This window comes from Carassius carassius, chromosome 12 (assembly GCF_963082965.1).
Source record: "Carassius carassius chromosome 12, fCarCar2.1, whole genome shotgun sequence".
Lineage (NCBI taxonomy): Eukaryota > Metazoa > Chordata > Actinopteri > Cypriniformes > Cyprinidae > Carassius > Carassius carassius.
This window is the reverse complement of record NC_081766.1, coordinates 969,201-984,197: the sequence shown is the minus strand read 5'-3', so window position 1 is coordinate 984,197 and position 14,997 is coordinate 969,201. Positions and strand designations below refer to the sequence as shown.

The 14,997-nt window shown below is 30.7% G+C and overlaps 1 protein-coding gene across 1 annotated transcript in view; it reads right to left on the bottom strand.

Annotated features, from left to right (window-relative positions):
• Positions 1-14,997, bottom strand: part of LOC132154424 (protein unc-13 homolog A-like) — a 76,058-nt gene that overhangs the window by 39,254 nt on the left and 21,807 nt on the right. The window contains exons 8-15 of the mRNA XM_059562967.1: positions 14,584-14,607; positions 13,600-13,798; positions 11,096-12,046; positions 9,848-9,950; positions 7,536-7,582; positions 7,170-7,248; positions 6,702-6,776; positions 1,578-1,797 (exon numbers count right to left, since the gene is read on the bottom strand). Of these exons, the coding sequence (XP_059418950.1) occupies positions 1,578-1,797; positions 6,702-6,776; positions 7,170-7,248; positions 7,536-7,582; positions 9,848-9,950; positions 11,096-12,046; positions 13,600-13,798; positions 14,584-14,607 (1,698 nt within the window). The remainder of the gene's footprint in view (positions 1-1,577; positions 1,798-6,701; positions 6,777-7,169; positions 7,249-7,535; positions 7,583-9,847; positions 9,951-11,095; positions 12,047-13,599; positions 13,799-14,583; positions 14,608-14,997) is intronic.

Here is a 14,997-nt window from a genome sequence, read left to right as displayed (position 1 = left end):
TGATTAAACAATATACTCTGTTCAGTTTATTACTGAATTTTTTGAATGCCTTTAAAAAAACAATTATTTACATTTAGTTAATATTGTATTTATTGATATTTGTTATATTTATGCATTATTTATATTATTTTAATGACTAAATATACTCTATGTTCAGTTTGTTACTGAATTATTACTGAATGCATTTAAAAATAAAACAATTTTCAAACTAGTCGATATACTAGTCACACTTCATTAATATATATATATATATTTAAAGTAATAAATAGATAAGTTACACTTCAAATGAGCTGGGAGGAAAAATTATATCTCTATGCTTTCACGTTCATTCACAAATTTTCAATAAACTTTGCATTGCTCACAAATGTATAGTTTTTGTTTATTTTTACCACCAGTTAGCTACACTACAAGTTGCTAACAAGGAGTTAAATAAAATATAATTAAAGAGGAAATGTATCAAAATCAAAAGTAGTACTAATACTCTGGTATACTCTGGTTCACACCAGACGTGAATTAAGCATTAAGCGCAAGAGATTTATATGTTAAGTCAATGCAAAGATGCGAATACACATCCTGCGGCGCGATTCGCACATATGAGGTGTCGCAAATGACACAGCACGAATTGAGCGTTTCGTGTAACGTGTGATTCGCACAAATCGCGCAAGTTGAAAAATCTGAACTTTGGCGAAACTTCGTGCCACATTTACCAATCAGGAGCTTCCTCTAGTAGTGACGTGATTACTAATACTCTGGTATACTCTGGTTCACACCAGATGTGAATTAAGCATTAAGCGCAAGAGATTTATATGTTAAGTCAATGCAAAGATGCGAATACACATCCTGTGGTGCGATTCGCACAAATGAGGCGTCGCAAATGACTGAACTTTGGCGAAACTTCGTGCCACATTTACCAATCAGGAGCTTCCTCTAGTAGTGACGTGATTACGATGTAGCAAGTGGAGGAAAAATCTGAAACAACAATGGAGGAACTGATCTTGTGGAGCTGATCGTCTACGAAATCGGCGAAACACATTTTTAAATAGGCGCTGTCTTTATAAATAAACCGCATATTTGAGTTTAAAACAACTACATTCTCGCATGAAATACTTTTAAAACTACATTTCATGAAACGATAACTGTAATATTTTGAAAATTATCCAAATGAATGGTAGGTGAAATCACAATGCTGCGTGAACTCAACTGGCAGAAGCCCCTTAAAATTAAAACATGGAAGAAATATTGTGTGATTTATTTCTTTAAAAAATAAACAGTAGTAGCAGTATCACATACATTCTACTAAATAATAGTAATATTTCTTGGATTTTGAGATTCCGTCTGCGTTTTCTGCTTCGCGTAAATCATAGCGCTGTATACGTCAAGAACCGGGTTGAGCGGGTCCTCGGTACCACCGGTACTTAAAGAAACCTGGTACCATCACATTTTCATTTTTTTAGTACCGACTTGGTACCAAAGTACCGTGTTTTTTGACAACACTATGTCCAACTATGCACAAATAGCGCAATTTATTTGCGCAAGTCACATCTGGTGTGAACGCCCTGAAAGCATTAAAGTCTCACTCTGCAGGCAGTCGGCGTTGAGCAGGTCCTGGCACTTATCGTGGCACTTGACGCCGCACTCGGAGCAGCGCATGCCCTGACGCGCGATGCCCCACAGCAGACCCTCACACTCGTAGCAGTAGGTGGGTGTCGTGGCCGTCCACACCTCGAAGTTGTGCGGCGTGGTGCAGGAGATGGGATAGATCAGAGCCTGCAGCGTCTTCTTATACACGTGACTCTTCTGCACCAGCACAAACACACCAGCGCTACTTTAGCACTATATATGCACTATTACAGTACGTTTTCATATTTTAAACTAGCTTTCAATTTTATATATTCAGACTTCATTTTTAATTCTAGTTTAATTTTTAGTGATTCTGTCATGTGCTTGTTCAGCCTCGTTTATACTTTTATGGCTGAACAATATACTTTGTGTTCAGTTTCATAAAACATTTTTGTAATTCAAAGCTATAAATCGATATTTTATAAATAAATGTATTCGTAATTATTTTAAAATGTATTTTATTTTGTTAGTTTTTTAATCAGAATAAATCTCTCCAGTCATTACTGTGACATTTAGTTTATGTGGGAATAAAAATAAAATGTGAAAAAGAAAATTATTAACATTTTCTACCTGAATGCATGTAAAATATTTGTTTTTAATTAAAGCTATAATTATTGATATTTTTTATATTTATTAATATTTTTTATTATGTTTTTTATCAGAATAAATCTCTCCACTCATTACCATGACATTTAGTTTATGTGGGAATAAAAAGAAAATGTAAAAAGAAAATGATTAACATTTTCTACCTGAATGCATGTAAAATATTAGTTTTTAATTAAAGCTATAATTATTGATATTTTTTATATTTATTAATATTTTTTATTATGTTTTTTATCAGAATAAATCTCTCCACTCATTACCATGACATTTAGTTTATGTGGGAATAAAAAGAAAATGTAAAAAGAAAATGATTAACATTTTCTACCTGAATGCATGTAAAATATTAGTTTTTAATTAAAGCTATAATTATTGATATTTTTTATATTTATTAATATTTTTTATTATGTTTTTTATCAGAATAAATCTCTCCACTCATTACCATGACATTTAGTTTATGTGGGAATAAAAAGAAAATGTAAAAAGAAAATGATTAACATTTTCTACCTGAATGCATGTAAAATATTAGTTTTTAATTAAAGCTATAATTATTGATATTTTTTATATTTATTAATATTTTTTATTATGTTTTTTATCAGAATAAATCTCTCCACTCATTACCATGACATTTAGTTTATGTGGGAATAAAAAGAAAATGTAAAAAGAAAATGATTAACATTTTCTACCTGAATGCATGTAAAATATTAGTTTTTAATTAAAGCTATAATTATTGATATTTTTTATATTTATTAATATTTTTTATTATGTTTTTTATCAGAATAAATCTCTCCACTCATTACCATGACATTTAGTTTATGTGGGAATAAAAAGAAAATGTAAAAAGAAAATTATTAACATTTTCTACCTGAATGCATGTAAAATATTTGTTTTTAATTAAAGCTATAATTATTGATATTTTTTATATTTATTAATATTTTTTAGTATGTTTTTTATCAGAATAAATCTCTCCACTCATTACCATGACATTTAGTTTATGTGGGAATAAAAAGAAAATGTTTAAAAAATTTATTAATATTTTCTACCTGAATGCATGTAAAATATTAGTTTTTAATTAAAGCTATAATTATTGATATTTTTTTATATTTATTGATATTTTTTATTATGTTTTTTATCAGAATAAATCTCTCCACTCATTACCATGACATTTAGTTTATGTGGGAATAAAAAGAAAATGTAAAAAGAAAATGATTAACATTTTCTACCTGAATGCATGTAAAATATTAGTTTTTAATTAAAGCTATAATTATTGATATTTTTTATATTTATTAATATTTTTTATTATGTTTTTTATCAGAATAAATCTCTCCACTCATTACCATGACATTTAGTTTATGTGGGAATAAAAAGAAAATGTAAAAAGAAAATGATTAACATTTTCTACCTGAATGCATGTAAAATATTAGTTTTTAATTAAAGCTATAATTATTGATATTTTTTATATTTATTAATATTTTTTATTATGTTTTTTATCAGAATAAATCTCTCCACTCATTACCATGACATTTAGTTTATGTGGGAATAAAAAGAAAATGTAAAAAGAAAATGATTAACATTTTCTACCTGAATGCATGTAAAATATTTGTTTTTAATTAAAGCTATAATTATTGATATTTTTTATATTTATTAATATTTTTTATTATGTTTTTTATCAGAATAAATCTCTCCACTCATTACCATGACATTTAGTTTATGTGGGAATAAAAAGAAAATGTAAAAAGAAAATGATTAACATTTTCTACCTGAATGCATGTAAAATATTAGTTTTTAATTAAAGCTATAATTATTGATATTTTTTATATTTATTAATATTTTTTATTATGTTTTTTATCAGAATAAATCTCTCCACTCATTACCATGACATTTAGTTTATGTGGGAATAAAAAGAAAATGTAAAAAGAAAATGATTAACATTTTCTACCTGAATGCATGTAAAATATTTGTTTTTAATTAAAGCTATAATTATTGATATTTTTTATATTTATTAATATTTTTTAGTATGTTTTTTATCAGAATAAATCTCTCCACTCATTACCATGACATTTAGTTTATGTGGGAATAAAAAGAAAATGTTTAAAAAATTTATTAATATTTTCTACCTGAATGCATGTAAAATATTAGTTTTTAATTAAAGCTATAATTATTGATATTTTTTTATATTTATTGATATTTTTTATTATGTTTTTTATCAGAATAAATCTCTCCACTCATTACCATGACATTTAGTTTATGTGGGAATAAAAAGAAAATGTAAAAAGAAAATGATTAACATTTTCTACCTGAATGCATGTAAAATATTAGTTTTTAATTAAAGCTATAATTATTGATATTTTTTATATTTATTAATATTTTTTATTATGTTTTTTATCAGAATAAATCTCTCCACTCATTACCATGACATTTAGTTTATGTGGGAATAAAAAGAAAATGTAAAAAGAAAATGATTAACATTTTCTACCTGAATGCATGTAAAATATTAGTTTTTAATTAAAGCTATAATTATTGATATTTTTTATATTTATTAATATTTTTTATTATGTTTTTTATCAGAATAAATCTCTCCACTCATTACCATGACATTTAGTTTATGTGGGAATAAAAAGAAAATGTAAAAAGAAAATGATTAACATTTTCTACCTGAATGCATGTAAAATATTTGTTTTTAATTAAAGCTATAATTATTGATATTTTTTATATTTATTAATATTTTTTATTATGTTTTTTATCAGAATAAATCTCTCCACTCATTACCATGACATTTAGTTTATGTGGGAATAAAAAGAAAATGTAAAAAGAAAATGATTAACATTTTCTACCTGAATGCATGTAAAATATTAGTTTTTAATTAAAGCTATAATTATTGATATTTTTTATATTTATTAATATTTTTTATTATGTTTTTTATCAGAATAAATCTCTCCACTCATTACCATGACATTTAGTTTATGTGGGAATAAAAAGAAAATGTAAAAAGAAAATGATTAACATTTTCTACCTGAATGCATGTAAAATATTTGTTTTTAATTAAAGCTATAATTATTGATATTTTTTATATTTATTAATATTTTTTAGTATGTTTTTTATCAGAATAAATCTCTCCACTCATTACCATGACATTTAGTTTATGTGGGAATAAAAAGAAAATGTAAAAAGAAAATGATTAACATTTTCTACCTGAATGCATGTAAAATATTAGTTTTTAATTAAAGCTATAATTATTGATATTTTTTATATTTATTAATATTTTTTATTATGTTTTTTATCAGAATAAATCTCTCCACTCATTACCATGACATTTAGTTTATGTGGGAATAAAAAGAAAATGTAAAAAGAAAATGATTAACATTTTCTACCTGAATGCATGTAAAATATTTGTTTTTAATTAAAGCTATAATTATTGATATTTTTTATATTTATTAATATTTTTTAGTATGTTTTTTATCAGAATAAATCTCTCCACTCATTACCATGACATTTAGTTTATGTGGGAATAAAAAGAAAATGTTTAAAAAATTTATTAATATTTTCTACCTGAATGCATGTAAAATATTTGTTTTTAATTAAAGCTATAATTATTGATATTTTTTTATATTTATTGATATTTTTTATTATGTTTTTTATCAGAATAAATCTCTCCACTCATTACCATGACATTTAGTTTATGTGGGAATAAAAAGAAAATGTAAAAAGAAAATGATTAACATTTTCTACCTGAATGCATGTAAAATATTAGTTTTTAATTAAAGCTATAATTATTGATATTTTTTATATTTATTAATATTTTTTAGTATGTTTTTTATCAGAATAAATCTCTCCACTCATTACCATGACATTTAGTTTATGTGGGAATAAAAAGAAAATGTTTAAAAAATTTATTAATATTTTCTACCTGAATGCATGTAAAATATTTGTTTTTAATTAAAGCTATAATTATTGATATTTTTTATATTTATTGATATTTTTATTATGTTTTTTTAACTAAATGTTTTTTTTTAATCAGATTAAATCTCTCCACTCATCACCATGACATTTAGTTTATGAGGTAGTAAAAATACAATTATTTTAAAAAGTATTATTTATTTACATTTTCTAACTGAATTCATGTTAAATATATATTTAATGAATAAAAAAATGTTATATATATATTATTCTTATTATTTTTATTTATTCATTATTTCTATTTATCTAAAACTTGTTTTTAAATTAGAATAAATCTCTCCGCTCATCACCATGACATTTAATTTATCCAAAATTAAAATTAGTTATAGCGTTTAACAATTATTGAATATTTATTTAATCATTCTTTTATTATTAAGAGACTCACATACTTATGGCACCACAGCGCTTTTCTCCAAGTGCACAGTGCACAGATTTCACAAGCAGCAGCACCTTTACTTTTAGACGAGTTACAACAATGCATTTTTTATTTAAAGTTACATCTTCCAGAGAGACCCATCACTTACCAGCTCCTCATTGTTGAGTGTGCTAGAGGCCATAGCAGACGTGATGCCAGCCTTACGAGAGTTCTGCACTAGAGACTGACAAATCACACATGAGATGCCATTCATATCTCATTATGAGCTGTTTCTCATTACACAGAGAACAAACGGAGACTTCTCAGATGAGAAAAGAACCCAGTCATCTCACACGAGTCTCCTCTAGAGCTTCAGAAGAGATGTCAACAATGTCATCATCATTATGAAAGAGCAATAAAAATCTCCCTCCTGGACAAACGCTATAAAAATGTGAACTTATAAATGGCAATATTTACAGAAAGAAAAACAAACGGTGCCTTAATATGCAATAAATAGTACAGATCCTTACCATAGCCTGAGTATGAGACAGCAGAGGCAAAGAAAACGAGACAAAAAATTGTTATTCACTTTTAAATGATGAACTGAATATTAGAGAAACACAAAGTGTTTTCTCACCAGATCTCGGACCAGAGGAATGGTCTTCCTCTTCCTCAGATCAGGCATGCTGTCGATGCTATACAGCGCTCCACCCATCCTGGAGAAATAAACAATCATAAGAATAAAGTTGCATGAAAAATAACTTCCCTTCCTTAACCGTATGCAGAAAATCACATCCATTCACTGCCTGCTCATCACCATTACAACCATTATGCATTGATCTCAATTACCATCAACATTCACTCTCTAACTAGAGAGCGCAGAGCCAAAATGTCATCTCTGATTTATACTGAATTGCTATTTTTGCATTTATGCATTATTAACCATTGCATTCAAGCCATGCGTTTTATTTAGTTCATGCATTCAGTCAAAGCTTTGACTTACCCTCCTTTACCAAACCACAGCGACTGAGAGTCTGTCTCTCCTCGTGCCTGAGAGAAAGAGAGAAACATTTTATTATTAGTTTTATTAGCTGAGTCTAAACATTTGCTTTATTCAACAACAACAAACCATGCTTATTATCATTAACTAAATAGAAGTGACGCTAATAAAAAATTAATAGATTTAATATACTAAGTACAATTCAAATCTATTAACATATATACTCAAATATCGTACAAAGACTTGTACTGATGTACAAATTATAATTTAAATTATTTGGAGTAATACTTGTGCACAATGCATATGTAAATGTATTTGTAGTATACTTAGCATTTAATAAATGCATTTGGTAAATGTATATTTATTTATATATAATAGTGGGAAACCACTATTTTATTTGAAATATAATAAACATTAAATGACTCAATATAAATGTTTAGTTTGACTTAATGTATTTAATTAACTACATCTAAAATAACTAAATCTAACTTAAATGAAAAAAAGACATCAAAACTATATAACCATTTAAAAAAAAGACCAAATACCATTTAAATGACTAAACATTTAAAATGATAAACAAGTAAACAAACTAAATTTATTATGCAAAATATGAAAAAGAAAAACTAAAAAAACTATAAAAATAAAAAATTTGTACATCACAGTAAAAAACACCAATAAACCACGAAAAAATCTCTTCAGCAATGAGGCTAGTGAAATAAAAACAGAAGTAAAAGATCATTAAATGAACAATAAAGTATTTCTTTTTCTATTTAACAAATGAACAATGTGTTTCAGCTATTTTCCAACCAAATAACCCAATCCCCCTCATCTCTAGATATCGTCCTCGACCATCAACAAAATCATATTAATTGAACATTAGTGTTTAAACGCACTGAAGACCCTTCTTATAAAATAAAACTAAATTTGGCATTCATTTCCAAAGGTAATGAAAATCTGCCAATAAAAGTATTTTAGCAGCTACAAGCATCTTTTTAGCAGCTATATTGCTACAGCATTTCAATTTCTTTACATTAAATATTATATTTAGTGAATGGGTGTTATTTTTCAATAGTCCAAAAGAAGTGCAATAAAGTGTATCCATCCATCATAAAAAGTGCCTCACACAGCTCTGGAGACTGAATGACGGCCTCCTGTAGCAAATCAATGTGTTTTTTTTAAGAAAAATATCCATATTTATAACTTTATATACATTAATTTCATACGCGTGTTCAGTCCGGTGGATGACGTAAACAAAAATATGTATATTTCTTACAAAATGCATTAATTGATTCGCTTCAGGCAGCCTTTATTCAAAGCCTGTAGCCGTGTGGGACATTTTTATGATGGATGGATGCACTTTATTGGACTCCTTTCGGACTGTTGAAAAAAAAAAACACCATTTAAATGCTATTATAAAGCTTGGAAGAGCCAGGACATTTCTCAACTTCGTCAGAAAGAAGAAAGTCATATACACCTAGGATGGCTTGAGGGTGAGTAAATCATGGGGTAATTTTAATTTTGGGGTGAATTATTAATAACAAAAACCGAATCAAAAAAAAAAAAAAAAGAGTTTTTAAAACATTGGAAAAACTAGACGTTTTTAACATTCAGATAACTTTTGCATTATAAAAAAAATTATAATACGTTTTGAAAACATTTATAACGTTCTTGGAACATTTGCAAAACGTTCTTTTAGCTGGGATGCATTGATTTTGTGCTGTTTGCAGCCTACATAAAAAACAGGAAATGTAATTTTTGATGAGTGGCTAATGCTATTTCAGCTTATATTTTACACAGGTCAGAAACTCAAACACAAAACCACCACAGAACGTTCACACCACTAACAACGGACCCACCTGACAGTCTCGTCCAATCATGGGTCATCTGAGCGAACATGCAAATCGCTAAAGCAATGAAAAGAGACTGGAAAGACGACAAAACGGTGGGATACAGACAGACGACAAAAGGATAAAGAGTCAACAGAATAACGCACACAAAAAAGAAGCAAAGAAGATGTGGCAAACTGCAAAATAATAATGACAGCGGTTAGAGCGCCGTTAGCATTAGCATGGTTTTCCATCGCATTATAGGCACCGAGAAAATGTGTATGAAAATATTAAAACAGCTAATTTTACTTCCGTAACGTGAGACATTTCTGAATAAAACTGAGAGAAAATGAATGTGAGGTTCGTGAAGATTCGATTTAAGTGACAAGCATCTTTTTTTCACGTGGAAGAAAACGCTAACAAAACTAGGAGTGCATTCAGGAAGTAAACTGGCTCAGTTCTGATTTGCTACAGAAGTGTAAGTCTCACCTCCTGTAACTGCTGTCGGACTTTCTCAAAGAGTCGTAACCAGTTCTCTTTAGCTCTGACCGCCGGATCCACCGGCTCTTTCGGCTCCTCCTTCACAGGTTCACTGCAGACAAACAAGACGGTTTGCATGAATAAAGCAGCAACATTAGTCTAACAATTCCCTCGCCTAATTATGCTATTTAAAAAAAACAGCTGGTCAGACTGGGAAACAAGCTGGTAGACGATCTAAACCAAGTAAAATATCCAAAAAACTGCTTTTAAATCATCCAATAAATGTTGTTTTCTAATTTTAGCTGGTCTGATTTGCTGGTTTTATAGGAGTTTTTGGCACTTGTCAGCGAGTTATGCTTTAAAACAACCATCTAAACCAGGTGAAATATACTTAAGACAGATTTTAAATCAACCAATAATTGTGGTTTGTGTACTTTAGCTGGTCAGGCCAATCTGGTTTGCTGGTTTTAAAAGTGGTTTTGGAAACCAATCAGTTGGTCAGGCTGGAAGACACGCTGGTTGACCTTGTTCTGTGTGTTTTAGGTGGCCAAGTTATTCTGGTTTGCTGGTTTTAAAGGGGTTTTGGACACTTAAACCGGTTTAAATATCTTAAAAACAGGTTTTAAATCAACCAATAAATGTAGTTTGTGTGTTTTAATTGGTCAGGCAAGTCTGGTTTGCTGTTTTTCAGGGTCTTTGGACAGTAATCAGATGGTCAGACTGGAATACAAGCTGGCTGACCATCTAAACCAGGTGAAATATCCTAAAAACAGCTTTTAAATCAACCAATAAATGTGGTTTGTGCAATTAAGGTGGCCAAGTGAGTCTGGTTTGCTGGTTTTAATGTGGTTTTAGACACCAATCTGCTCTTTAAGCGTAAAGACAAGCTGTTTGACCATCTAAACCCAATCAAAAATCCTAAAAACAGCTTTAAATTATCCAATAAATGTGCCTTGTGTGTTTTACTGACCAAGTTACTTTGGTTTGCTGGTTTTAATGTGGTTTTGGACACCTATCAGCTCATCAAGCCTAAAGGCAAACCATCTAAACCAAGTCAAAAATCCTAAAAATAGCTTTAAAATCATCTAATAAATCTGGTTTGTGCATTTTAGGTGGCCAATTGACTCTGGTTTGCTGGTTTTAAACGGGTTTTGGATACTAATCAGCTGCCTGGAACCTTGATCAATCATCATTACCAGTAAATTTGGCTTGTGAACATCTTGGAACAACAAGGAGTTATTGAGATATTTGTGGCACCTCTCAGGTTCAGGTACTGGTTCCTCCTCTTCAAAAGGAGGAGATGGAGGTGGACTCTCAATCTTTATTTCCTCATCTGGAGGTTCTTCCACGTGAAAGCCATCTTCTTGAAGTGGAGGTTCCTCCTCCATTGGTGGCTCTACCGTTGGCGGTTTCTCCTCGGTCGGGGATGGAGGTTTAGGTTCTAGTGCAGGTTTGGAGTTGGATGTTGGGGCAGGAGTGGGAAGCTCAGGGGATTTGTTTGATGGTGGAGGCATCTGTTGGGGGGCAGGAGCAGGAGGTGGAGCCATCTGAGGGTGGGATTGTGTTGGTGGAGGTTGGGATTGAGTTGTTGGTGGAGAAGGAGTAGATCCACCCAAACCAAACACAGCAGTCAATGGCTTAGCCATGGCGAAGAAGGACTGAACAGAAGTGAGTGGGCCTGAGGACTGCTGTTTTTGGGGGGTGGGAACTTGTTGGTTTGTTGCTTTGGGTTGAGTCTGATTGGACTGTTGGACTTGAGGATGGCTGGCGTTTTGAGACTGTTGGTGAAGTGAGGTCTGTTTTTCCAGAGGAGGTCTGGTGGCTGATGGGACGTCCAGCGTTGGAGCGGTGCTGAATGGAGTTGGGGTGAACGAAAGCTCTTGGTCCTCGTCAACCGGATCCAAATCTTCATTGACGTAGTTGAAGTCCTCCTCGCCCTTGAACATGTCCACTTCCTCTGGATACAGGTCAGCATCTTCTTCCTCATAAAGAGCACCTTCTTCTCCTCCGTCTTTACTGTAGACGCATTCATCGCTGTACGTGCCCTGCATCTCGTCCCAGTCCGGCGAGCCCTTGCTGTAGGACACGGACGAGTGGCAGGAGTGGTACGAGTCGTTCTCGTCGTAAAGTTCTCGCTCGCCGTACTCTTCGCTCAGTTGAGAACTACAGTGACTGAGCTCGGCTGAGGATGCATAGCTCCCGGTCGGGCTGGAGGAGGACGGAAAGTGAGCGAGAGATTAGGCACAACAAGAGAAACAGACCAGGACGCTCTTTCTACTGGGATTATATGAATGCACTACTGTATTGGCAGCGGTTTTATTTTATTTCAGATACTACACTGAAATAAAGTGATGTTCTTCCTCAGAATGTTTTTGTTTTTCCCAGTACAAATATCTAAATATACTTAAATCAACACATATTTACTTGAGGTGACGTAATGACATCTAAAAAAAAACGATCAAAACGAAGTGAGAAAAAATATCTGCAAAATGGGTCAGAAAAAAATTGACCTGTTTTCTATGTTTATGTGCAAATATTTCAGATTTTGGGATAAACTGCTTGTGATGTTCTTCATTTGGGTAAAAGTGTCTGTAAGAACCTGCATAAATGTCTGGACTTTCCATGCTCTCCATTGTTTAGAGATCAATGTGAAATAATAATAAATAAAAAAAAGTTTCAGTCAGTTTAGTGAAGGTTCATTCCTTGTGTATTGTGCAATGCATATATATATAAAGCATTGTGGTTTTAACCAAAAAGTATTTAAAGATACAAATAATTTTTTCCCCCTTTAAGTACATTTTGTTATTGCCATCGTATGATAAATCACTTGTTGTATTCCTCAACTGTAAGTTGCTTTGGATAAAAGCATCTACCAAAAGAATAAAAGTAAATGCAATATATTTTTGTCATTTGAAGGTTAAAACAATAAGATTTAAAAATAAAAATCAATATATTTTAAAATTTTATACTGTAATATATATAGCGTTTTACTAGATTTCTTTTGTTTTTATATAAAATAAATGTATTATGTATATTATCATATATAAATATATTTATGTGAATACTTTAAAATACATATAACCAATATATATATATATATATATATATATATATATATATATATATATATATATATATATATTGCTCCAAGCCCCAAGCTTTCTTATTCGTTTTGCTAATAAATGTTCTACGTTTCTTATTTATTTGGTTATATATTATGCATGTATACTTTGCCTATTTCCAGTTTTGTATACCTATTAAAACTTTATGTAAGTTATTTGTTATTTTATATTAGTCATAGCCTGCCCTTTAGCATGGTGTATTTTTATTTGTTTTGTTAATATTCAATTCAATTCAATTCAAGTTTATTTGTATAGCGCTTTTTACAATACAAATCGTTACAAAGCAACTTTACAGAAAATGATGTTTCTACAATATTTAGTAGTAGCTAGTAGTTTGTGCACGTTTGACAGGATTTTAGAAAAATAAAAATAATAATAATAATACAAGACGTAGTCAGCTAATAAAAGTTCAAAATTTTATAAATAGGCTAAAGTGAATTCGACGTTGTATTTTGTTGTTGCATTCAAGCAATTGACGCTGAACTGCAGCTAATTCGAAAGTGAAAGTAAATTTTTTTTTTTTTTTTACGTTTAACTTAGGCGTATGGAATCATACAGGAACATCTTAGTAAAAAAAATACAAAAATTAATAAATAAATATATATAAATACTAAGTATTACTCGCTCTCTTTCTCTCACCTGATGCCTGTCTGATGATCGTAGTCCGGGTCGCAGTGGTTGTTTGGGGCGCTGGGACTGTGGTGCTGGTGGCTCATGGGATACTGGTGGACCGAGGCGTTGGGTTGAGATGCGGTGAAGTACGACGGTGGGATGCTGTTACTGGTCTCACTGCGATAATCACTGTCTCGGTCATCCATCGCGCTATCTGCATCATTGTCTACACACACAAATCAAAGACACATCTGCTTTCCTAAATCTTCACACAAACACATCTGTCATGACCTGCTGTTCCTCGAGAAGTCTGATGTGCCGTTTTGCTTCCATAACAGTCCTTTGACTGATTTTAAATTCCTAAAAACATAATTTTTCTTTTCTTATTTTTCTGTATTTTCACAGTATTTTCTGTTTTATGGAGCGATTACAAAATTTGAACCGGGCTTCATCCAGTGTTCAGGCTTCCATACTGGAAATATATGCAAATGAGTGCATGACTAATTAGATAAAGCCTCGTTTACATATGTAAACTTGTAATTAAAAGACAAACAGTGCTAATGTACGAGATTAAACAAAATGCAAGTATGGCGATTATCTATTAGTTACATTTTAACTGTATTTACTGTATATAGTGATGGATTTTAATTATGGCATAATACCTGTAGTATTAAAAGTTTCATCTTTTTCAGTATTTGAATCTGTTGCATAAGTGACAATACTTGTAAAGCCTGAGAAATATCCAAAATATCTGAATGTGGTGCTGAAATAAATATAGAAAAAAATATTTAAATATTTCAGCATGCTAAAAGTCTCTGAGTTATTTTTGCATGCTTAAGTCTTTACATTTTACATTTCCAAAGCCCAGAAATAACTGCAAATTCACGGCCTTCAAGCATGAAACGCTCGATTAGTGAGTAAATCCACTCTGGTGATGTTAACTAAATGCAAAACCAATAGGAAAGTAGATGTCATATTAATAAGTTCATGATGAAAGTTATGTAAACTCACTCTGCTGGTCTCCCCACCAGTTACCTGTGAGAGACAAGAGAAGATAGAGAATTACCCACAATGCAGTGCTGACGCTTAACCTGGGTTTGCCCTGAAAAGTACACACTGTAAGTCTGCACTCAGAGTCTTTCCAGAGACAACAGTAAAGCATAAACGTTGGCGATGCTCGATATAATACTGATTATCATTCAAAACTACCGCTTTTATCAGTCTATTGCTATTAAAAGTAATGCTACTTCACTTAACCATGCAGAGATTTTAGATAATATTTGTACTTGCCTTGACAAAATATTTAGATACAAATGAATAAACCCACTTATGCTGGTAAACTATATCATACAGTGATTCGTTTATATTTTTACCGGATTTAAATGAAGCATCTATGATTTTACAATGAGTTTAAATGCTTGAGAC